This window comes from Pristiophorus japonicus, chromosome 1, assembly GCF_044704955.1.
Source record: "Pristiophorus japonicus isolate sPriJap1 chromosome 1, sPriJap1.hap1, whole genome shotgun sequence".
NCBI lineage: Eukaryota > Metazoa > Chordata > Chondrichthyes > Pristiophoridae > Pristiophorus > Pristiophorus japonicus.
The window spans coordinates 8,462,764-8,488,493 of NC_091977.1; the positions used below are offsets into that span (position 1 = coordinate 8,462,764).

Below are 25,730 nucleotides of genomic sequence, written 5' to 3' on the forward strand. Positions count from 1 at the left end.
ACCCATATTGAAGCTTAACTTCTCTCTATGCAACAGGACTGTCATGCTGCTAGCTCAGATGCAGAATTAACTGGACAGTTTGAGAAGTGTGATGCTTTAATGTGGAGTCTGACATTGGGATTGAGCTGCCATTGCTAACAATGGCAGAATATTTGAGTTGAATGGTCAAGTCCTCTTGCTGACTGGTGTTGTCCAGAGCCCACTTTGGCCATGGCCCTGACTCGGAGGAAATTCTAGGATATCCTTTCAATGGATGGCTGCAGCAACAATGATTGCAAGCTCTTGATAGTTTTTATTTCCATCTGGGTTGACAAAGACTTGTTTATATAATCCTTTCATGAACTTGAAGTCCCAAAGTGCTTTACAGCCAATGAAGTGATTTTTGACAATGTGACATCAGCATCCATCTTGGTGGTTGAGGGATCATCAGAACATCAGAAATAGGAGCAGGAGTAGGCCATACAGCCTGCTCTGCCATTTACTACGATCATGGCTGATCCGATCATGGACTCAACATTGGCTAGAACTCCCTGCTCTTCAGATAGTACCACAGGATTGTTTATATCCACCTAAGGGTGGAGGTGGGGGTCTCCATTTAACATCTCCTCTGAAAGATGTCACCTCTGACTGTGCAGAACTGCTCTGGGAGTGTCTGTCTGGGGTTGTGTTGTGCATATTGTGTATCTGCTTTCTATTTGATTGTTTACCTGGGATTGCTCTTGTAACCTCCGCAGGGCATAGCCATAGCTGCTCGTGCACAGGGGCAGCACAAGCAGAGGATTTGGGTGACCATCTCTCTATCTGGAATCAAGCTAATTGACGAGAAGACTGGAGTGAGTATCTTGCTGGAACCAATATAGAATGTGTATTGGAGCTCAATTCCATCCTTCAGACTTTACCAGTGGGGTATGTTGGGAGTTATTGACTGGTATTTGAGTAGGAGCAGTACTTGGGTTTTGGCTAGATCGGCTTCAAATCTCAGCATTTAATTTGGCACTGCAAACTTTGCCAAGATGGGCACTAGTGGTCTGCTTCAAATACCAGGTTCCAGGTGGACTCATTGAGAAGGGCTCCTTATTGGCCAGATTTCATTTGAGGGGTTGAGAAATGTTTATCAAAGTTCTGCTTTCCATGAAAATGAGTGGCAACATTCCAACTGTCTTGAGTTGAGCTATGCAACAAACACATTCTCATTGGGAGTGAGCACTTTTGTTCAAGCACCTTGGAACATCCCACCATGCTTCATAGCCAGTGAATTTAAGGAGTGTGGTGGTATCTAGATGGGATGACTGCATGGTGAGATCCTATGACTGTTAATCTGGTGGTGATTGAAGGATAAAATGTTGACCAAGGTACCAGAACTCTTGTGCCATGGGGTCTTGTGTTCCCTGTAACAGGTGGACTTGTCAATGTAACACTCCTCTGACCATGTCACACTCGGTACAGTACTGGAGTGTTGGCTTAGTCTGCTTGTGGGGCTTGACTCCATAACCTGAGTTGGGTGGCTTACCACGGAGCCAAGCTGGCACTTGTGGTATAACATTTAGATGACCATGACCAGGGGCATTTAATGTATTTCTAACTAATCATGGGCAGTCCCTCGCAATTGAGGGAGTCTTGCTTCCACGGAGTTCTCGTGACTGAACAGTCCAATACAGGAACTAGTTTTACAGGTGGGGCACAGTGGTTGAAGGAAAGGGTGGGTGGGACAAGTTTGCTGCACACTCCTTTCACTGCCTGCACTGTTTTCTGCATGCTCTTGGTGACTAGACTCAGTCAGTGCACTCCCGGATGCACTTCCTCCACTTATGGCAGTATGTGGCCAGGGATTCCCAGATGTCGGTGGGGATGTTGCATTTTATCAAGGTGGCTTTGAGGGTGTCCTTGTAATGTTTCCTCTGCCCACTTGGGGCTCACTTGCCATGGAGTTGAGTAGAGCACTTGCTTTGGGAGTTTTGTCTGCAAGCCTGACACAATGCAGCTTGCCCTGCAGAGCTGGTAATGATCAGTGCTTTGATGCTGGCCTGAGTGAGAACACTGATGGTGCATCTGTCCTCCCAGGGGATTTGCAGATTTTGATAACTATAAATCACCAAGGAACAAAGTTGTGGGTGTTTTATTGGTGGAGGACTGACATTCCTTCAAAACCTTCTACCCCTCTTTCTTTCAGGTGATTGAACATGAGCACACCATCAACAGGATCTCCTTCATTGCTCGAGATGTCACGGACAACCGTGCATTTGGTTATGTTTGTGGTGCAGAGGGCCAGCATCAGTTCTTTGCCATCAAGACTGCCCAGCAGGTAGTGTAACATGATCCAATCCATAATGCTTGGAATCTGAAACCAAACTGATGGACTGATTCAGTCTCTAGCTGTGGAGAAAGTGGACCATGTCCTATTCACCACCAGCAAAACTTATCTATGTTTAAGATTGAGGGGACTTGACAAGGTGGAAGCAGAGGATGTTTCCACTAATAGGGGAGACTAGAACTAGGTCATAATTTTAGAATAAAGGCCACCCATTTAAAACTGATGAGGAAATTTCTTCTGAGGGTTTAAATCTCTGGAATTTGCTGCCTCAGCTGTGGAAGCTGGGACATTGAATAAATTTAAGACAGCCCCATATCAGTTAAGAAACTATGGGGAGTGAGCAGGGACCTGAGTCCATAAGAACATAAGAATTAGGAACAGGAGTGGGCCATCTAGCCCCTCTAGCCTGCTCTGCCATTCAACAAGATCATGACTCAGCTCCACTTACCTGCCCGCTCCCCGTAACCCTTAATTCCCTTATTGGTTAAAAATCTAACTGCTATTAAATGGCAGAGCAGGCTCCATGGTTGCATAGCCTACTCCTGCTCCTATTATGTTCTATTACATGTAAGCACTGCTCGTGCCCAACTGATTAGATTCTTTATCTTCCCTTCATTTTTGTCACTTGGTTGCAATTGAGTTTTGCCAGACTTTTAGTTCTCTCTCTCTGGGCCCTTCTGTACATTGCCCTGTAAAATGGGGACAATTTGTATGCATGTTTCCCATCCTGGAGCATGAACCTTGAGCAAATTGTGATGTGGCTATTTGGTATATTGACTGCCTTCATGCATGAGGGCATAGCAATGGGAGTGGCTGTTACTAGGCTAGTAATTCAAATTCTCAAATGAGATTTGAAATCACATTCTCTGGACTAAGTCTAAAATAAAAAGCTGATATGAGCATGAAGCTGTTGGATTGTCATTAACCCCCCCTTCCAAACTGATTTCCTTTTTAGGGCAGGAAATCTGCTGTCTATTACCTGGTCTGGCCTCAAGCTTGACTCTTGACTGCCCTCTAATAGCTCAGCAAGCTAGTCCATGTCATCAAACCACTGCAGAATAACTAGAATCTAACTACAGACCAGCACCTTCACTGACTTCAGCAGCTCAAGGTCCACTACAGTGCAACTAGGGCTGTGCAATAAATACTGACTGTTCAAATCCTGGGAGGGGAAGCCAGCATCTCTCTAATTTGTGTTTGTATAGCACCTTAACATAGTAAACATCCCAATAACCTTTGCTTGACCTTGAGTGAGATTGGCATTGGGTCCTGTTTGCTGCTTTGTGATTGGAGGATAGACTGGTGGAGCATCTCCCTACACTTTCCTGGATCTGTTTTCTTACAAATTTGTGGACTAACTGGTTGATCCCATGTGGATTTTTTCCTCAGGCTGAGGCACTGGTGGTGGATCTGAAGGATCTCTTCCAACTGATATACAACTTGAAGAAAAAGGAGGAGGCTGAGAATCAAACTAAGGTAAGACACGGTGGACTGACGTGGACCAAACTCTGAACGGGTCAAATAAAGTTTCTCATTAGCGAATATGGAACTCCCTGCCACGAGTGGTTGAGGCCGAGAGCATCGCTTCATCAGGAGGCAAGGAAGGGAATGGGTCACATAGCCTGTTGGTGCTGTAGATTTTATGCAATCTAATGCAATGGATCTGTTTGAGGCATTGGCCCACTTTGGATCACCAACCTCCATGTGGGGGAGGGGTACAATGCCTTTCTATCCAGCTATGTTTTAGCCCTGATAAGAATTTTGTGGGTGGGTGATATATTATGACATCACTGAAGCCCATGACACACTGGTTCAACAGAAAACTGTCCATGTGACCATGCCATGTGATCCTTTCCCCATCATATTTCACACTTCTCAATGACCTTTTCTGCATCACCCCTCTTTTGTGAAATCAGACACAAAGTATTCAAGAATCATGCCCACATCTTCTGCCTCCATACAAAGATTACCCTCATGGCCTCTAATAGGCCCTACCCTTTAGTTATCCTCCTTGCTCTTAATATATTTATAGAACATCTTTGGGTTAACTTGATTTTGCTTGCCAAAAGTTTTTCATGCTCTTTGCTTTCCTAATCTCATTTCACCCCTGGACTTTCTGTACTCTAGATTCTGCAGTAGGCCTAAACCCTGCAGATCTCCTCTTTGAATGCCTCCCACTGCTCTGACTGATTTACCTTCAAGTAGCTGTTTCCAGTCCACTATGGCCAAATCACCTCTGTTTAACAAAATAGGCTTTCCCCCAATTTTGAACTTTGATTCCTGGTCTATCCTTGTCCTTTTTTTCTTAATTTAAATCTAACTGAATTATAGTCACTAGCACCTAAATGATACCCCTTCCACCTGCTCATTCACTCACTAAAGCTAAATCCAGAACTGCCCCCTCCCTTGGGCTTGCTACATGCTGGCTAAAGTTCTCAAATACATTTTAGGAATTCTGCTCCCTCTATACTCTGCACTAATTTTGTCCCAGTTAATATTGGTATAGTTGAAATCTCCTATTACTGCCCTATAGTTTTTGGACTTTAGAAATGTGCCTACATATTTGCTCTTCAATCTTCCTCACTGTTCTACAGTACACAGCCAGCAGTGTGATCGCTCCCTTTTTTGTTTTTCAGTTTGATCCATATCGCTTTGATCCTTTGAACATCATCTCCGCCCCCCCCTCCACAGCTAGAGTAGTTTCATCATATGATGACTCCCTCTATCCTGTCTGAAGATCCTGTAACCAGGAATGTTGAGCTGTCATACCTACCCCCTCTTAGCCATGTCTCATAGCTATAATATCATACTTCCAAATGTCAACCTGTGCTCTCAGCTCATCTGCCTTATTTGCGTTACTCCTTGCATTGGTGTATATACCATTTTTAATATAGCCAGACCACCTTGACTACTTTCTGGCCTTTGTTTCCTCTGTCCTTCAAATTCACTTTCTACATTTTTTGCTTTCCAATTCCAGCTTTACACTCCTCCCTACTGAATCTATTCACTGGTTCCTATCCCCCTGCCAAGCTAGTTTAAACCTTCCCAATAGCACTAGACCCCCCTGCATGAGGATATTGGTCCCAGCTCTGAGGTGCAACCAGCCTGGCTTGTACAGGTCCCACCTCCCCAGAAGCCATCCCAATGCTTCTGGAATCTCTGGCCACATTCATCTGCTCTATCTTTCTATTTCTGTACTCACTAGCACATGGTACCAAGAGTAATCCAGAGGTCCTGGTTTTAATCTCTCTCCTAGCTCCCTAAACTCTGCCTTATCCCTCCTTTTTTTTTTTAAACTGTCATTGGTACTCATGGGCCATGACTTCTGGCTGTTACACCCCCCGCCACCTCCAGAATGTCCTGCAGCAGTTCAGTGACATCCTTGACCCTGGCACCAGGGAGGCAACATACCATCCTGGAGTCATGTCTGTGGCCACAGAAACTCCTGTCTGCTCCCTTGACTGACCCCCCTACCACAATAGCTCTTCCTCGCAGCTGCTACTCACCACAGCTGATTTAGTTAATTGGGTTTTTAGATTAGAAATATCCCTGATCAATTTAATTGCAGCTTTATTTACAGGACTATGAACTATTGTTAGTATTTGTCTTTGAATAGTGAGTGTGGTTTTTTTCTGTTAATCAGCTACTTCCCTTGTGCTGACATCACTTCAACTCTGATGTCCATTTCAAATGTTACTTGTTGAGCCTTGTTTTAGCTGCTCTGCCTTGGCTCCCGCTGCTGCTCCCACACAGGGCCGCTGCCTCATGGCCTGTGGATCTGCCTGCCCTCTATCCTTGACAGACTGGTCTGCTGTGAAGTGTTCAATTATCCAACCATCCAGCCTTGAGACTTTCAGATTTCCACTTCCCTGTGTGGGAGGGGAAAGTGCTTCCTGAATGACATGGCTCTAATTTTAGAATTATGACGCTCATTCTTGACACCCCCACCAGAAATAGTTTCTTTATCCTATCAAACCCCAATTTATCACCTTTCAAACTTTTGAAATTAAAGGAATAAAAGCCAATTTTAGACAACCACTCAAAGGGTTAAATTGAGAATTTGCTCATTGATTGGTCCACCAGTACACTAAACACTGTCTCTCCCTCTTTCAGGATGCTGATGGAAATCCCACAAAGGTAAGAATAATATCCAACTAGTGCTACCTCATCTCTTCCCAGGTTAATGAACTGCTGCAAGGCTTCTCTGGAAATGGAGGATGGTCTGGAGTTTAAGCTTGTCTTCCTAGGGAGTGGGATTATGCTCTTGCTGCTGTCTATTGCAGAGCACAAAATAAATGCTGAGGATGAGGTCATTAGGCCCATCAAGCTCACTACTATCTTACTCCTCATAGGCAGTCTCTCAATCAAGGAAGACTTGCTTCCACTCTGAATTCCCTGACTGTACAGTCCAATATGGGAATTAGTCTCAGGTGGGACAGGCAATTGTTGGAGGAAAGGGTGGGTGGGACTAGTTTGCCTCACACACTTTCTGCTGCCTGCACTTGTATTCTGCATGCTCTCGGCAGCAAGGCTTGGTGCCCTCTGGATGCTCTGCCTCCATTTTGGATGGTCTCAGGCCAGGGATTCCCAGGTGTCAGTGGGATGTTTCATTTTATCAAGGAGCCTTTGAAGGTGTCCTTGAAACTTCCTCTGCCCACCTGGGATGGTCTTGCTGTGTCAGAGTTCCAAGTAGCCTGCTGAACAGAGCTGGTCAAGTGTGGTTAGTGTTTTGATGTTGGCCTGATTGAGAACACTGGTGCATCTAATCCTTGGTGTCCTACTAACCTCCCTTCTCCACCCCAGCATCTTTTTGAGGATTTGAGGTGCTGGCCTCACAATCACTTGCTTGAGGGGAGGTCTATGATGTATCTTGCAATCCACCTAGGACTTGGCACAGCCCCTACATGACCAGATTCAAATCACTTGTCCACCCACTGTCCAGGATTAATTATACCAAAACTAATGAGATTTGGTGTTGCTTTTGTCACAAGCAAAGCTTCTCTAATGGAAGAGATTGTTTTCATTTTCTCCAGCTGTGGTCCTAACTTAAATTGTACCTAATATTCCCATTTTGTTTTTCTCTCCTCAGAACGGTAGTCCATTGCTGACTTTTGATGACCAGGTATCCAAAGTTAAAAATGTAAGTCACTTTGGGATGGCTCAAATAAGATGTGCTGCTTTGGGTAGCTGCACATGGGACTCGATGGACTGTATTTGGGTGAAATTAAGATATCTAAATGTAAACTGCAATGGATCCTTTTTTAGGTGTTTGGACCCATGATTTCCACAGCTCTCCTCCACTGGTTTTTAAACAATGTCTAGGTCTGTTCTAAATTGATCAGATTGATTTGGGTATTACAACAACTTCATTGATGACTTGTCATGCAACTCCTGGGATGGTAGAGAACTAGATGGACCTTTTTTTTTGTCTGGCAATTTCCAAAGCTGGGTCACCATTCTGGGGCGAAAACTTTGGTGTTTTGATCAGAGAACTTGAGCAATCGGGACTTTCAGCCAGCAGTTGCTTGCATTGGCCCAGTGCATTAATGGGACCTTCACATGGCAGGACCTTGCTGAGTGATAATGCAGCAGGCTGCCTGCTTGTGTCAGCTGGTGAAGCTACAATCCTTGGCCAGCCTTCTGCTTTTATTGTCACTATAGCTCGCTTAATCTTTCAGAGCTGCTCATGTTCCATGTCAACATTCATGGGTTTTTCCAGGTGCATTTAGAAGAACTTGCATTTTACAGCCTCCAGACATTCCAAAGCCCTTCACAGCCAATGCAGTACCTTTCCAAGTGTAGTCACCTTGGAAACACAGCTGCCAATTTGTGGCCAGTGACCAGATAATCTTTCAATGCTGGTTGAGGGATAAATATTGACCAGGACATGAGACCACACCCCGCGTTTTCAAGTCTTGCTGTCCAAAAGGCAGACTTGTGCTGTTTAATGTTTCATCTGAAAGATGGCACCTCTGACTGTGCAGCACAACTGAGTGTCAGCCTAGACTTTGTGCTCCAGTCTATGGAGTGGGATTTGTGCCCACAACCCTGATCTAAGGGGATGTGGGAGCATGGGATTAGTACTTGTGTGGTGATTAAACTCCAACACTGGGCTGAATGGTGTTTCCATTTTAGAATTGCAGTTCTACAATGCAAGCATTAAATTCTGACTTAAATCCTTTCAAAGTGAGGAAATGATTCTTTTTAATTGACCTTCTGAAAAGGATTCATTTGCTTTCACAGGGCATTGATCAGCTACAGCTGTTTGGAGACATGTCCACTCCACCTGACATCCATTCCCCAGCGGTAAGAGAAGCAACTGCAACTGACCAATCAGATTGGTTGGGTAGTGCAGTCTTCGATTTCTTCAATCTGTTAAAGAATAGAAAAGTAACTTTGGCTTAAATGCCCCTGAGCCTTTATCTTGATGCTTTTTTGACCTGCAGTATCTCCTACCCAGACTAATCTACAGCTGATGTGGGAAGGTGGTCCAATTGCCAATAGTTTCATTGGGTTGTTTAGTGTATCCCTATCTGTGACCTTGCTCATAGGGGGCCTATTTCAAATGTCAGATTTGTGTACAGTTCTGGTTGTTTCATTACAGGAAAGTTGTGATTGCATTAGAGGGTCCAGAGGAGATTTGAGGGTATTGCCAGGACTGGAGAATTTTAGCTGAGGAAAGATTGGATCAGCAGTTGAAGTTGTATTTTTAGACTGATTTGATTGAGGGGCCTAGAGTGGATCAAGAAGACCTATTTCCATTAGCAGAGGAGTCACTAACCAGGGGATATAAATTTAAGTGATTGGTAGAAGGGTTAGAGGAATTTGAACTTTATGCTGTGATTGGGAGGTTGGGGTCTAGAACTCACAAAGGGTGGTAGAGAGAGAAACCCTCTCCACATTTAATAAGTACTTTGATGTGCACTTGAATTGCTGTAACCTGCAGGGCTACAGACCAAGAGCTGGAAAGTGGGATTAGGTTGGGTAGCTCTATCAACTGTGCAGACACAGTGGACTGAATGGCCACCTGTGTTGTAAATTTGGGAACTCCAGGGCTTCCAATGTAAAATGCTAAATAAAAATGGATACTTCTGGGAACTTGGTAGCACTTCTCCAGGGGAAAATGGTGTTCAGCTGACCAGCAGAGGTCACTTTTCCTCTAATGCCTCACTTAACTCTTGGGACTTATTTGTGGGTCACTTTTTTTTGTTTCTGCATAATCCCTAAGTATCATGGTATCTAGTTAAATCTTGATGGGAAGGATAGTAATAGTTTACGAGCAAATTTATTGGACTTGCTGAACTATCCTTTCACAGTTTGGGTGACTATTAAAGGACACGACTGCTGCCAACGAACCGGAAGAAGCCCGCGCATGCGCACTATTGTTTCGTCGGGGGAACGGGTTTAACATTTTTAAATGCCGGGAGAGATCGGGCTGTGAGGAAGGAAGCCGGAGCACTTCTCCGATCTCCGTCTGTTGTGAAAATTGTTATGCGCAGAATGCTTCCGGTTCGTTGGCGGCAGTCACTCCGCTATTTGTAAGGCGCTATTTAAAATGGGAATATCGTAAGCATTCCAGAGCACTGCCAGTCCACCCTCGTGTTCTGTTGCTGTTTACACTCCGGTGATTAGTCGGCTCGCGCTTTCCTGTTGCTGTGTTGGCCCTTGCCCAGCCCAACTTGTGGGAACCATTAGATAATTAACCAGAAAGAAGCTGTCTTGCCCCCCCACCCCCTTCTCCCTGGTTTCAGCTTGGCTCAGTGTTGCACTCGCTTTCCATATACAGCCAGCAGTGGGTCTAAAGGCTCTATTGGCTCCTCCTCCCAGTTCTTTTGCATCTTGAGGAAATGGTGACTAGTCTACAAGCCTTTGAGATGAGTTGGATCAAAGACAAAGGAAACTGGAATTCTGGCTGGTGTTGCAAGGCAGAATTTGTGGTTGGCATTGGGCTGGGTGTAGTTCTGCTTAATCACTTTCTCTAAGTCTCTGGGTGTGAACTGTCTTACTTAGTGCTGTACTTGTCTTGTCCTGCACTAGAGATCAAGTCAACTCAGAAATTTGCTAGTTCTACAGTGTCTCTCATTCCTACATAAACAGGAGTAAGCCACTCAATAAGATCATGGCTGGTCTGATCATGGACTCGGCTCCACTTCCCTGCCTGCTCCCCCATAACCCTTTACTCCCTTATTGCTCAAATCTGTTTATCTCTGCTTTAAATATATTCAATGACCCAGCCTCCAGTTCTCTGGGACAGAGAATTCCAGATTTACACCCTCAAATTTCTCTATCTTGGAATAAGGGCTGCCCATTTAAAACTAAGACTGTCCCCTAGTTTTAGGTTCTCCTGAGTGGAAATATCATCCTCTTCCACCTTGTCAAGCCCCCTCTATCTTGCATTTCAATAAGATAATTGAGGAATTCTTCAATCATGTGCTTTGTTCATGAAGGGTTGAAACCATGTGATGGGTTGATCTGCACTAGAGTATTTTCCAGGTCCCAGGTTGAAGTTTAACTTTCTCCTGGGCAAGGTATTTTCCACCAACTGAATCCATGTTTGCTGCCCTTTAAAAGGACATTCACTAGCCATGTGGTCAATGGTCCATAGTCTGGCTCATTGGTGTTTGGTGTTAAGCATTGGGTTTTGAAGTTGCTCAGTGGCATGGTGATCTGGTTCATGGGCTGGAGCAAAGAGCAATACAGCCATAAAAATTCATGTTCCCAGTACTGGACTGACCAGTTTAAAATAAACTCCAAGGAAGGGCATGAGGTGATCTTATTGAACTAGGGCATAGTTTCAGAATAAGGGGTCACCATTTAAAATGGAAATGAGGAGGCATTTCTTCTCTTGGGTTGTGAATCTTTGGAATTCTCTACCCCAGAGCTGTGGAGGCCAGGTCATTGAATATATTTAAGGTGGAGATAGATTTTTGAATGATAAAGGTGTTGTGGGTAGCAGGCGGAGAAATAGAGTTGAGACCAAGGTCAGCCATGAACTTATTGAATGGAGGAGCAGGCTAGAGGGGCTGAATGGCTGGCTCCTGCTCCTATTGTGTAGGGTGTGAAGTAGATCTGGTCCCAGAGCTAGGCTTGTCATGGGGTTAAATCCTACATTTAATAAACTAGCTCTAGCTATGATTTCAGTTCACTGCAAAATTAATGGACAGCCTGAAAATGGAGGCTATTGCCCATCACTGTTCAAAAAGCCTTGTAAAGGCCTTTGACTCAACTAGTGGGCCAAGAGGTGCATTGTTTTTTTTTGATGAGCTGATCAGTATTTACTGGTGTAAATATTTTGTTCTAACTGTCCCCACAAGTTCAGGTCACTTCATTAATGTGGCAACATTTACTGAAAGTCCAGTTAATATGTTCCACAGCTCATGGGAATGGAAATGTTAATCAGATGTGAAGGAACTGGCTTTGCTCTCTGCCCCCCCCCCCCCTCCCAGTGCACTAGTCACTACTTGGTGGTTTCTGTGTAGAAAATTTCTTTAAACTAAGGGAGCTATGGGTCTGAACAGCAGCCAAGTGTCTGGTGACCACATTGTGTCCACAGCACCTCTCTTGTCCTGTGGCCAATCGGCCATTCAACCCCCTCGAGCCTACTCTGCTGTTCAGTGAGCTCCTTGCTGATCTATAATCCTAACTCTCTCTCCCACCTTTGTAGCATTACCCTTGCCCCTCTGTCACTCTGGAAATTTGTCAATTGACCCTCTGCATTAACGGCTTTTGTTGGGAGGATTCCATATTTCCACTACCCTTTGTGTGAAGTGCTTCCTGACAATGCCCCTCAACAGCCTAGCTCTAATTTAAAGTTACGCCCCCTGGTTCTGGACTCTCTCCACACACCAGAGGAAAATATCTATTGATGGTCAGAGGATTACATTTATTTTTGCTGAGGTAGTTGGCTTTTAGTAAGTCGTGGGTCCTAGCTGGAGAGGTTGGCCTTTATATCTTGGACCCAAGTGCTACTGTAGATGGTTGTATGAATGAACTTGGGTTTATTTAATCCACCCTGGAAGCTCTGAAGCCTTCCACCGTGGCAACATTTTCCCTGTGCCGTGTGAACTGGTGTTCAGGCTTGACCTTTTCAAGATGTCCATGTTTATTCAAATAAGCAACCAGTAGTGTAACTGAGCCATGCTGACCACTAACTCCAGGTGTGAATTGGTCTGCCTGCTCCCAGAGGCATTTAGAGGTTGCTTGCAGGCTCTGGTGCTGGTAGTTGGAGCAGAACCTTCAATTGGAGAGGGACTTTACCACTTGCAACAGCTCATGAGCACAAGAGTAATGAGCTATGGATCAATAGCTGTGCAGCTAATATCTGGCCTTGCAAGCACTTGCTGTGCCAGAGTGACAAAGCAGTAAAAAAGGCAGACTTGCATTTATATAGCACCTTTCATGACCCCTGGACATCTCCAAGTACTTTACAACTAATGAAGTACTTTACAACAGTGACTACATTCCAATGTGGGAAACATAGCAGCCAATTTGTGCACAAGCTCCCACAAACCGCAATGTGATGATGACTAGATAATATCTTGGAGTGTTAAGTATTAGCCAGGACATCAGCGATAACTCCCCTGCTCTTGGAAATAGTGCCATGGGTCTCTGTTTGACAGCCCCTCAGTCAGTGTGGCGCTCCATCTCTGGAGAGGGACTTTAATCCACAACCTTCTGACTGTGGAGAGTGCTGCCCACTGAACCACAGCTGATGTACTCATAACTTGGTTTGTTTTGAAGTTACCAACACCTTGGGGTGCCAAGCAAGACTAAATGAAAATGTTTGATTTTGATGGCCATGTGTCCTACTTTAGCTGATGTGTCACTCAATGAACTTGTGACCACATTTCACTTGATCATTCTCTGGGGAAATGAGGGTATAAATAGTGGCTTTTGAGGGTCCACTCATGGGGGTGGAACTTCCTGTGGGAGTGTAATTTTGTCAAGGGCTATTTGCACCCAAATATTATTCCAATCTCATTGGCATAAATGGTGTGAACCATTAGCACCTGAGGAGGAATGCACCATATATTGCACCATTCATGTGTTGGGCACTGTTTAAAAACATGCCATGGAAGCTTTTACATTACACCAAGAAATGGAGCAGGAGTAGGTCATACAGCCCCTTGTGCCTACTCCACCATTCAATAAGATCATGGCTGATCTTCTACATCACCTGTTTTCCCACCTGATCCCCCATCTCCCTTAGATTTTTTGACTCCCAGGGGAATCAATCAATCTCCGCCTTAAATATACTCAACGCTTCAGCATCCACAGCCCTTTGGCTTAGTTCCAAAGATTCACAACCTTTCCTTCTGTACCAAAAAAAGGGTTGAATTTTGCACCCATTTTGAAAGTTGTGAATACTTTCAGGAAATTTATGTTGGTGGCTAGTCTGGCACGGATTGATACATGGACATGCAGGAAATTTAGGCATGGCATAAGAGCAGGCATAAGCTATGCCTGAATTTCCTCAGTCTCTTGCACTGGAAGTCAGTTTGGTATCTAGATTGTACCACTTCCATACACAGGAAATTCCTCCATAGTTTATATTCACGCGAGCAGAATATTCGCTATTTGGAAAAGTAAGGATTGTCTCTCGTGTTGACATTCCTTGGCATGATTTTTTTGTTTTGGTAGCTTATGTTGGTCCTATGATTCTTATCTTTATTTTTTTTCTATCAATGATTAGGAAAGTAATGAAGGTTCTTCTAGTTACTTGCTGGACTTATCCTCTCCTGAAATGGACCCCTTGAACACATGTGTGAAAGGCCGGCCTTTTTGTGATGAGACCACCGCTTCCTCACTCAACTTCTTTCCTGCACCTGATCCCAATCCCTTCGGCAATGATCCTTTCTCTGAACTTAACCAATCAGCGCCACCTCCGTCAGTTGATTCTGTAAAACCTTCTACTCCGAAAGATGGAGCTCTTCAGCCTTTCCCAGGCGATCCGTCTGTCAATGGTGCGCAGAGCGGAGATCACCTTGGTCACGATTACTTTGACCAGATTTCTAGCCGGATTGTCACGTGCCCAAAAGTTACTGACAACGACTCCTGGGCACTGAATGGATTGAAAGGGCAAGAGCCCATTGATTTGGCTAGCAAACCCACCACACCTGACCCTTTTGCTGAAATCTCTGGCATTGCACTGCCAGTGCACAACGGGTTAAAACCAGACACTCAAAGCACTGCCACCAAGCAAATGGATTCCTTCCTGATGCAGAGCCTTGACTCCATTACATTGTCCCCTCCGCCACAGAGCACAAAAGGAGGCCGAGGCAGGCGGCACATTCAGGTGAAGACCTCATCTAACCCCTTGTCTAACCAATTAATAAAAAAAATAAAAATTACTAACCTTTCTAACTTTAACACCAGCTTTGGGTGACCCCAATCCTGTCTGGTCCTAGACAATCTACTTGCTCATAGATTCCAGGTTCCCTGTCCCTTCAACCTTGGAGAAAATTTGGGAGGACCAGCAGTTGCTGCAATCTAGAAGTCCAAAAATCTAACTCCAAGTACTATACTTGGTATTTGTTCAGATTCCACATGAAAGGTTTGGTTTGGTTAATCCTCCTTGATTCTTCCCAAGATTCTCTTCCTGCTGTTGAGTGATGCTCCAGGTCGAATTTAGGGCAGATCTTTCAGGTGGATTTAGTCTTGAATTCTACAACCTCGGCAGTCTAAGATGGAGCGCCAGCTCTTGGTGTTAATGGGAGGACATCATGGGTTCGGGTTCCTATTTAAAACTGGGTCAAGAGCAGAAGCCCATGCAGGTGAATCTGGCTGCTCCAGGGAGATAGCTGAGATCCAGGAGCAAACTAGGCTCCTGCTAGAGTAGAGGTCCAAATCCATAATGGACCAACACCCACTTCCTAATCTTGCTGAATTAAGCATTTTGTGTAATTGATGCCAGAAAGTTTGAATACTTGGCTGTGATGAACTGTTTGCACAGTGTGTGTTTCTCTCGTAGACTGCAAGTGACGACTTTGGATCCAGTCCATTTATTTCAGCAGCAGCCCAGTCAAGTCACGGTTATCCTCTGGATCTATTCAATGTGCCGGCTTCTACATCGCCACAGGCCAGCTCAGGTAGGACTTGTTTGAGAAGTAACCAACCCTCATTGGTGGAATATTGACAGCCAGTTGGAGTGTTGAACTTGCCTGATAACGCAATGACTTTGGTCACTACAGTTGCCTGCTTGCATTGAGGAGCTTTACTCACCCCCATCTCCCTGCAGTCAATATAAGCCATGCTCTGTCCTTTCTAAACCAACCCCCAGCAATGGACCTGATGTCCTTCTCACGGTGTTGCCTGCAATGAGTTGGAACCCCCATGCTGGGTTAGCTCCATGGCTTTAACCCTTTGGGAAATTGGTCATGTTGTTAGTTTTTCCCTCTTGGGTTTACTAAAGCGTATGGACAGCCAGCAGCAGGCAAATGCATTTGACACTTCTCCAATTGCAACTCCATAAAAGTTGCATTCTGTTGCATTGCCTCTTCCTAATTCCTTACTCCTTCTCTTTCTCCCCCCCCCCCCCCCCCCCCAAAACACAACACTTTCACAACTACACACTCTGTTGCCAGACTTTGCCACAGCCTGGAATATTCAGTTCCATCTCTTGCCAATGCAGTTAAACATAAACCTAAATAGGAGTGGGCCATATGGCCTCAAGCCTACTCTGCCATTTAAGATCATGGCTGATCCGATCATGGACTCTGCTCCATGTCCCTGCCTACTCCCCATAACCCTTCACTCCCTTATCAGTCAAAAATCTGTATCTGTCTTAAATATATTCAATGACCCAGCCTCCACAGCTCTCTGGGGCAGAGAATTCCACAGATTTACAACCCTCAAGAAATTTCTCATCTCCATTTTAAATGGACAACACCTTATTCTGAGACTGTCCCCTAGTTTTAGTTTCCCCTGAGGGGAAATATTCTCTCTGCATCCACCTTGTTGAGCCCCTCATTATCTTGTTTCAATGAGATCCCCTCATAACTCCAATGTGTATAGGCTCAACTGATCTTCAGTCAACCCGCTCATCTCTGGAATCAACCTCGTGAACCTTCTTGCATTGGAAGCTGTTCAGAGTATATCCTTAAATAGAGACAAACTGTATGCAGTACTCTAGGTGTGGCCTCACTAATGCCCTGTACAGTTGATGCCCAAGAATTCTTTCTCAGGAAATTCAGATCTCAACCCATGTTCTATCTGCGGTGCCTTTTTCAAATGGGTGCTTTGATTAGAGGGTAGCTAACAATGGTGAGTGAATAAACTGTAAGCTAAAATAAGAGGTAATAAGCTCTTGTAATATGCTCTTATTTTTATTTATTTCTAGGCTTGCCTGGACCTCCTCAGGCTACATGGGGTCAACAGCCACCAGTACTTGCTCAACCTGGCTCCGTGCCTCCAAGGCCAATCCTTGGTCCACAGCCTCCCTTTGGACAACCCAATGTCTTTGGTAGTCAACCCACTGCAGTCTGGAGCCAGCCTGCCCCGTTCGGAGCTGCACCAGCACCCTCTGCTTGGGGACAACCGACCTTGGCCCCACCTGGTATCTGGGGTCAGCCACTTCCTCAGGTCATCCCTTTTGGAGTCAATCCATTCGCAGCTTCCCTTCCCATGGTTCCACCCATCGTAGGTCTGGTGCCTCCCGCTGTGGCCTTATCCCCACCTCTGCCTCCTCCGCGACCCGCCCCTCTGGCCAGCCCTCTGGATGCCACCAAGCCGCAAAGCAATGCCTTCACCGCCTTGGACCCACTGGGGGACCGGGAGAAGAAGAGTGTCAAGGAGATGTTCAAAGACTTCCAGATTGCCAAGCCCCCAGCCGTGCCAGCTCGGCGAGGTGAGCAGCCTGCTGTTCTAGGGGCATCAGGAGCCTTTGCCCAGTATTTCACCAGCAAAGTGGGTGTTGCCCAGGAAACCGCTGATCACGATGACTTTGACATCAATCAACTCTCGCCTACAGCGACCAGTGGTAATGGCCTTGGCTAATGTTTTTGTGTTGAGGCTTGCTGATCTAGAGTACATAGGCATTGCCTGCCTTGAGGCTTAGTATGTTATCTAGTGAAGGGCTTCTACTGATCCCAGCCACCTACAGATGTTCCATTGACTCTTCCTGTCTGACTTGCTTCCTTTACTAAAAAAATAATATTGCAAAATGGTTGTTGTCCTTGCATGCTCTAGCAATGATTCCACAAGGCAGTGTTTTGTACTTGCACTGTAGTGACCTTTGTCCTTAATTCGAGTGAGGATCACACCTGGTGGCCTGCCTTTTATACTAGGCCAGGCACACCTGTGTAGATAACCTGTGAGTCTCCCGCTACTGTGCCCTCTGGTGGCACACCTTGAGATAGTTCCAGCAGCAGCCAAGTAGGATACATGACCGGGTGAAATTGTAGGCTTAACATTCTCTACTTGTAACTGCAGAGATCTAATGTTAAATGATGCTCCTTCAAATGGAGGTCTGGTTCCTGGGAAGCTGAGACCACTCTGCTGGCCAGTTATTTCCTTGTCACAGAAGCTTGGGATTAGTCCCACTTGGAGTTTCCCTGTGCTTTGCTGTCTGTGGCAGGGGGAATTATAGAAATTTACAGTGCAGAAGGAGGCCATTCAGCCCATTGTGGCCAGGGTGGCCAACAAATAGCCATCCAGCCTTATCCCACTCTCCAACTCTTGGTCCATTGCCCTGTAGGTTATAGCACTTCAAGTGCACATCCAAGCACTTTTTTTTTTTTTAAATGTGGTGAGGGTTTCTGGCTCTACCACCCTTTCAGGCAGTGAGTTCCAGACCCCTACCACCCTCTAACAATTTCCCCTCAAATCTCCTCTGAACCTCCTACCAATTACTTTAAATCTATCCCCCTGGTTGTTGACCCCTCTGCTAAGGGAAATAGATCCATCCAATCCACTGTCTAGGCCCTCATAATTTTATACACCTTTAATGTCTCCCCTCAAAGAAAACAAACCCAGCCTATCCAATCTTCCTCATAGCTAAATTAACATCCTCCAATCTCCTTTGCACTAGAGGGTACAATCAAATCTTTCCTGTAATGTGGTGACCAGAACTTCACACAGTACTCTAGCTATGGCCGAACTAGTATTATACAGTTCAAGCATAACCTCCCTGCTGTTGCCTTTTTATTAGTCAAGGTATATAATACAAGTATTCAGTATGCCTTAACCACCTTATCTACCTGGCCAGCTACCTTCAGGGATCTGTGAACCTGCACTCCAAGGTCCCTTTGTTCCACTACACTTAATGTCTACCATTTAACATGTATTCTCTTGCCTGGTTAGCCCTCCCCAAATGCATTCCCTCAATGTGGATAAATGAGGTTATCCACTTTGGTGGCAAAAACAGGAAGACAGAATATTGTGGTGACAGATTAGGAAAAGGGAGATGCAATAAGACCTGGTTGTCATGGTATATCAGCCATTGAAGTTTGGCATGCAGGTGGTGAAGGCAAATGGCATGTTTGCCTTCATAGCTAGGGGATTTGCATATAGGAGCAGGTAGGTCTTAATGCAGTTGTACAGAGCCTTGGTGAGGCCACTCCTGAAATATTCTGTTCAGTTTTGGTCCCCCTAATCTGAGTAGGATGTTCTTGCTATTGAGGGAGTACAGCAAAGGTTCACCAGATTGATTCCTGGGATGGCAGGACTGATGAGACTGGATCAACTGGGCTTGTATCCACTGGAGTTTAGAAGAATGAGGGGATCTTATAGAAACATATAAAATTCTGATGGGATTGGACAGGTTAGAGTCAGGAAGAATGTTCCTGTTGCTGGAGTTCCAGAACCAGGGGTCACAGTCTAAGGATAAGGGTAAGCCATTTAGCACTGAGTAGGAGAAACTTCTTCACTCAATGGCTAACCTTTGGAATTCTCTACTGCAGAAAGTCGAGGCCAGTTCGTTAGATATATTCAAAAGGGAGTTGGATATGGCCCTTGCGGTCAAGGGGTATGGAGAGAAAGCAGGAAAGGGGTATGGAGATTGAATGATCAGCCGTGACCTTATTGAATGGCAGTGCAAGCTCAAAGGACTGAATAGCCTGCTCCTGCACCCAATTCTGTTTTCTAGGTCTTGCACTTCTCCAGATTAAATTCCAATTGCCACTTCTGTCCACCTGACCAGTTTATCAATATCTTCCTCTGGTTTTACTGCTTCATCAACCACCACTGATTTTAGTATCCTTTGCAAACTTTATTCTAGATTCAAGTCTAGATCATTGTTGTGTACTGCAAAAAATGTTGAATAACAGGTAGTTGGAAATGAAGGGCATAGCAGTGTGATGGTTTTGGCTGTGGAGGGAAAGTGTTGAGCAGTGATGTAGACTGAAGTATACCTGGGGTAAAGATTAGCTCCACAGGTGGCAGGAGTTGGATGGGTTTAGGACCAGGTGTAGTGACTCTTGTAGTTTGCAAAGGGTGGAGAGTTTGAGGAACTATCCTCCCTCGGAGCTGTGGACAGGAGTGGGTATAGCGCAGGAAGGACACATCAGCAATATTCATCTGCTGAAATAGCTGATTTTGATGGAGGGGAATGCACTGGATGTGGCATGAGTATTCAGAAGGCATTTGTTAAGCTGCCTCACTAGATGATGTGCTCCTTTCTCTGAAGAAAGGCAGTCCATGGAAATTCTGGTAAAGCTTTGACCTGCCCAGAAAAACATCTAAGCCACACAGGTTGAAAAGTTGCATTAGGGTGTATAACAAATGAGGTGGATAGGAAGGACCTGTTTCCCTTGGCAGAAGGGTCAACAACCAGAAAGCATAGATTTAAAGTAATTGGGTAGGGGGGATTTGAGGGGAAATTTCTTCAGAGGGTGGTGGGAGTCTGGAACTCACTGCCTGAAAGGGAGGTGGAGGTAGGAACCCTCATCACATTTAAAAGATACTTGGATGTGCACTTGAAGAGCTGAAACCTACAGGGTTACAGACAAAGAGCTGGAAAGTGGGATTAACTCTTGGTCGGCCTCCTTCCATGCTGTAAATATCTCTCAAAGATTTTAAAGCTCTGCTTGGGGCTGGGTTTCTACACCAAGATCTGCCAAAATATGGGCCTGCTTTGAAATGTATCCTTCAAATTTTGCTTTTAGATGCCCCATTAGCACCACCTAGACAGAGTGCACCAACGCAGAATCTGTTTGACACTATCGGAGATCCATTTGCTGCCCCTCCAACAACACCTGTGAGTATTGGCCTGGAAGTGATGCTATCTAGTGCTATTCAGTCATAAAGTCTGGAGGAATGGTGGGATTAACAAGTTGAAACTTGTCGCTCAATGGAAGCATGTGGCTGAGCTGGAGGACTTCCTTTCTGCTTGTTGGCAATAGATGGCCAGACATCCTCATGAGGTCATGGCCAGAGATAACCTGGGTCATTGAATATATTCAAAGCAGAGATAAAACAGATTTTTGAACAATAAGGGAGTAAAGGGTTATGTGGAGCTGAGCCCATGATCAGATCTGCCCTGATCTTATTAAATGCAGAGTAGGCTTAAGGGCCTGTATGACTGACTCCTGCTCCTATTATGCTCTTGGCATTGCCATGAGGATTATCTTTGGTGAAGCCTGTGTCTCAAATCATTGGTTCACTCTAACCTTAAATGTACCCTCTGTCACCAACTCCAGCCTGGCCACTGAGACTGAGCCACAGCATGCTATTTGACCTAGAGCCTGGCATCCCACTGCATAGCCTCTCCATCACCAGGACTACTTGCTTCCATCTCCATAACATCTCCAACCCTACCTCTGCTCATCTGCTGCTGAAACCCTCCATGTCTTTGTTGCCTCAAATGACTTGGCTGACCAAGCTCTCCTGGCTGGCCTCCCACCATGCACCTTCATCCAAAACTCAGCTGCCTGTGTCCTAGCTCAAGTCTCATTCACCATCACCAGTGGGCTTGCTGGTCTACATTGGCTCCCAGTCTGGCAACACCAACTTAATTTTTTTTATCATCGTTTTCAAATTCGCTTGCCCTTCCTGATTGCTAACCTTTCTTTTTCTCCCCCCCCCCCCCCCATCACCCCCTCCAGATCTGTGCTCCAATTGTGGTCACTTAACCATCTGATTTTCTTTGCTCTGCCATTGGTGGCGCTGCCTTCAACTGCTGAGGCCCCAAGCTCTGGAATTCCCTCCCTAAATCTCTCGACATTCCTTCAATCCTACCTCTTTGATTTAAGCTTTTGGTCACCTGTCCTAATACCATCTTATGTGCCTGTCAGTTTGATTGACACTGCTGTGAAGTGCCCTGTGAAGTTTTATTACATTGTAGGTGCTAAATAAACGTAAGTTCTGATAACCTGTTGTACTGCACTCGGGCAAACACTTTGCCTCATTCAGCCCCAGTGGGTTGTAAATCCCCAGATACAAGGGCCTTTGTTGGTACTCTAGCAGAGGGGCCACTTGATTACCCTAAACCCAGCCAATGGGTGGAAGCCCTCTTGTAGATGGTCTCCCATCAGAGAATCCTGTCAATCTGACCCTCTGCCTGTGACTGCCCTGTGGAGCCTATTGTCACACCTGCCATGCATTCCAAACCACATGACCATTCTTGTTGGCTTGACCCAAGCTGCAGTGTTTAAAAACAAAATATAAAGCTAAGATACCAATCCTTAGACAGGATATATGGCACAGAAACAGGCCATTTGGCCCAACCAGTCCATGCTGGTGTTTATGCTCCGCTCATGCCTCCTCCTGTATTTCCTCATCTAAATCTATCAGCATAACCCTCTATTCCCTTCTCCTTCATGATTGTCTAGCCTCCCCTTAAATGCATCGATACTATTCACTTCAACCACTCTGGTAGCAAGTTCCACATTCTCACCACTCTCTGGATAAATAAGTTTCTTCTGAATTCCTTGTTGACCTTGTATTGATGACCTCTAGTTTTGCTCCTCTCCCACAAGTGGAAACATTCTCTGAAATTATAAAAGGTTTGAGTAGATACAAAGACCTCTTGTCAGCCTTCAAGTGACCCAGCCTGTACATCCTTTCCTGATGTGTATACCCTTGCATTTCTGATATCAACCTTATAAATATTTTCTGCCCCCTCTCCAGTGCCTCTCTATCCTTTTTTATAATGCAACCAGAACTGTATGCAGTACTCCAAGGTTTGATACAAGTTTAGCATAACTTCTCTACTTTTCAACTTAATCCCTCTGGAAATAAACCCATTTGCTTTTTATGGCCTTGTTAACCTGTTGCTACTTTGTGATTTGTGTATTTGTACTCTGATCCTTTTGCTCCCCTCCTATTTAGTCTTTTACAAATATTTGACAATTTTCTTAACCAGAAGTGAGGCCACACCTGGAATACTGCATACAGTTTTGGTTTCCAGGTTTACAAAAGGATATACTTGCATTGGAGGCAGTTCAGAGAAAGTTCACTGTTGATTCTGGAGATTAGGGGGTTGACTTGAGGATAGGTTGGACCTATACTCGTTGACATTCAGAGAGGTGATCTAATCGTTGTATAAGATTGAGGGGGCTTGATGCAGAGGATGTTTCTACTGATGGGGGAGACTAGAACAAGGGGCTGCCCATTTAAAACTGATAAATTTCTTAGTGTTGTAAATCTGGAATTTGCTGCTTGAGCTGGGTCATTGAATAAATTTAAGACAGAAATGGACAGTTTCTTAACCAATAAGGAGTTATGGGGAGTAGGTAGAGAAGTGGACCTGAGTCCTTGATCAGATCAGCCATGATTGCATTAACTGGCAGAGCAGGCTTGAGGGGCTGTATGGTCTACTCTTATTTTTTGTAATCCCTCCCATTTATCTGTTTGTTTGCCAGTCTTCAGTCCTGTTTGGGGGATACAGATTGCTGTGATATTATAAACTAACAGTAACCATTGCTTTATCTAGGCTTCCCCTGCCCAACCATTGGCTTCTGACCCCTTTGGAAACTCCTTTGGCAACCCATTTGCGTAACTGTCTCGACGCATTGTCTGTAAGTATGTCTAACTCTTTGGGACAAATGGCTCCCCATAATCTCTCATCCCTGATCTTCACATTGAAGTGTAGTTGGGAGTGACCCTTGCAGCAACCGGTTAAATGCTTGCAACATGACCACGGTGAATTGGCCAAGAGTCCCTAGTTGTCTCTGACTCTCAGGACTAATGTTCCCCTAGCAACCAATTTCCCCAATACTAGTCAGATGCAATGCAACAGCCATCTTAAGTGAGTAATACCTGCCTCACTGACTGCATTGCAGGTTTGAATCCACTGCAAACACTTGGGGTTAGAATTTTCCCCAAAGCCCAAAAAAACACTAAGGCTGAAAAGATAATTGCCAGAAAACTGCCTGAATTTTTTAAAATCCACCCAGCAAAAAATATGGACCTTGTACCCCCAATTGGGCAGAAAAATGCAATTTTGCCTGGATTGGGCAGTGCCTAAAGAGAATGTTGGGAGAGAGGGTTTTTATTCCAATCTAATTTTTTCCGAGGCTGCAGGCTTGGCCTAACACCAAAAAAATAAAAAAAACTTTTCAAAAACTTAATTGCTGAAGACCTTTTTAAATTAAATCACCAACAGATTTTGAAAATAATTGGGTTTTTTCCTATCTTTTTTCTTACAGACCTACCACCCAGCTCCACTGATCCCCCCCCCCCCCCCCCATGGGTAGTTTATAATTTGTTTCTATACTTGCCTATGGGTCCCTGATCAGCCAAAGATTGCACCAGGGCAAACTGGACTGCATGCCAGTGGTCCACTCCCCAGTGGGACTTCAAAACTGCCGGCTTACCTCTGGTAGGGAACTTCTTGCCGACCCAGTTTGTGGCCAATACTGCCAAGAAACCAGGTGGCAATGGAGTGCAAATTCTAGCCCACGAGCGCCTTACGCAAGCTGCTGCCTGGAGCTAATGGCCACACCAGTTGGGTTATCTTTACTGGCTGTTGAACTCTTTGCTGTACATTTGGCTAAATGAGTAAAATACAGCAGATAAATTGGCTTCAGTCTTGTGATGCAACTTTGGGGGGGGGGGGGGGGTGAGGAAATGAAATACTCAATTCATATGGGCACCAGTCTACAATGGTCCTAAATTGGCAAATCCCCCTCTTACAAGGATGACTAGGAGAAATAAGTGGTGTGTTGAAGTAAACGGATGACTGCTTTTATCGAACCTGGGGATGCTTCATGCAGTCACTTGGTGCTTTCGGATCAGGTGTTCAACTGTGGCCCTGTCTGCCTTTGGGTGAATGTAAAAGATCCCATGGCCCTGTTTTGAAGAACAGGGGAGTTATCCCTGGTGTTCTGGGGCCAACATTAGTCCATCAATCAACATTGCAAAAGATGTCAGTCATTATCACATTGCTTTTTGGAGAGGAGAGTTATGGGACCCAAAAGAGCCAGGAGCAGCACGGCCCAGCCCACACTGCAATGTGTGTGCACTAGGTCTGTGCAGCAGAGCTGGTCTCCAGTTGTCCTGGTTAACCCTTGCCACTCGACCAAGACCTAGCTCGGTCAAGCCCATGTGGTGGCTGATGTGCAATGGCCACCAAGTTGTTTTTTTTTAAATCCACGCACCGGCATATTCCACCCTTCAACATGCAGTTCAGGACCTGCAATATTGGGTCTATCACTGAAACATGTGCACTCCTCCCTTTTTGGTGTGGCAGCAAGTCATCCTTGATATAAGGGACCACTGATGCTGAGAAATTGGCTACTGTTTCCTACACTAGAATAGTGACCACACTATAAAGTTCTTTGTCTGGAAGGTACTTTGGGACATGAAAGGTGCTACAGAAGTGCAAGTCTTAGTTTTGGTCTCCTTTTATTTAAGGAGGGATATACTTGCCTTGGAGGCAGTTCAGCAAAGGTTCACTAAGTTGATTGTCTAAAGGTTGGGCCTGTACTCATTGTAGTTTAGAAGAATGAGGGGATCTTATTGTAACATAAGGGGGTCAACAAGGTGAATGCAGAGGATATTTTCCCCCTGTGGGGAATCTAGAACTAGGGGGCATAGCTTCAGAATGAGGGGTTGCCCATTTAAAACTGGAGGAGGAATTTCTTCTGAGGCTTGTAAATCTTTGGAATTCTCTACCCCAGAGTGCTATGGAAGCTGGGTCATTGAATATATTTTAAGATGGAGATGTACAGATTTTTTGACAAGGAGTTGAGGGCTATGGGGACCAGGCAGTGGATTTGAGACCCAAATCAGCCATGATCTTATTGAATGGTGGAGCAGGCTCAAGGGGCCATTTGGCCCACTCTTGCTCCTATGTTTTCAATCAAAAGATCATGTCATTATCACATTGCTGTTTGTGGGAGCTTTCTGTGTGCAAACTGGCTGCTGCATTTCCTGCATTACAGCAGTGACTACAAAAGTACTTCATTGGCTGGAAAGTGCTTTGGCATACCCAGATGTGAAAGGCACTGTAGAAATACACTTTGCTTGAAATTGCTCCTTT

General features: G+C 45.1%; 1 protein-coding gene across 5 annotated transcripts in view; it reads left to right on the plus strand.

The window, feature by feature from the left end:
- dab2 (DAB adaptor protein 2) overlaps positions 1-25,730 on the plus strand; it is an 82,192-nt gene that overhangs the window by 54,519 nt on the left and 1,943 nt on the right. For 2 of the 5 annotated variants that reach the window (XM_070877251.1, XM_070877248.1), the window contains exons 4-14: positions 735-833; positions 2,171-2,302; positions 3,701-3,787; positions 6,425-6,448; positions 7,401-7,451; positions 8,555-8,617; positions 14,004-14,606; positions 15,282-15,399; positions 16,650-17,288; positions 20,413-20,504; positions 23,181-23,265. In XM_070877251.1, coding sequence (XP_070733352.1) covers positions 735-833; positions 2,171-2,302; positions 3,701-3,787; positions 6,425-6,448; positions 7,401-7,451; positions 8,555-8,617; positions 14,004-14,606; positions 15,282-15,399; positions 16,650-17,288; positions 20,413-20,504; positions 23,181-23,246 — 1,974 coding nt within the window. In that variant the 3' untranslated portion in view covers positions 23,247-23,265. The remainder of the gene's footprint in view (positions 1-734; positions 834-2,170; positions 2,303-3,700; positions 3,788-6,424; positions 6,449-7,400; positions 7,452-8,554; positions 8,618-14,003; positions 14,607-15,281; positions 15,400-16,649; positions 17,289-20,412; positions 20,505-23,180; positions 23,266-25,730) is intronic. The other 3 variants (XM_070877259.1, XR_011592901.1, XM_070877267.1) reach the window with 3 other exon arrangements.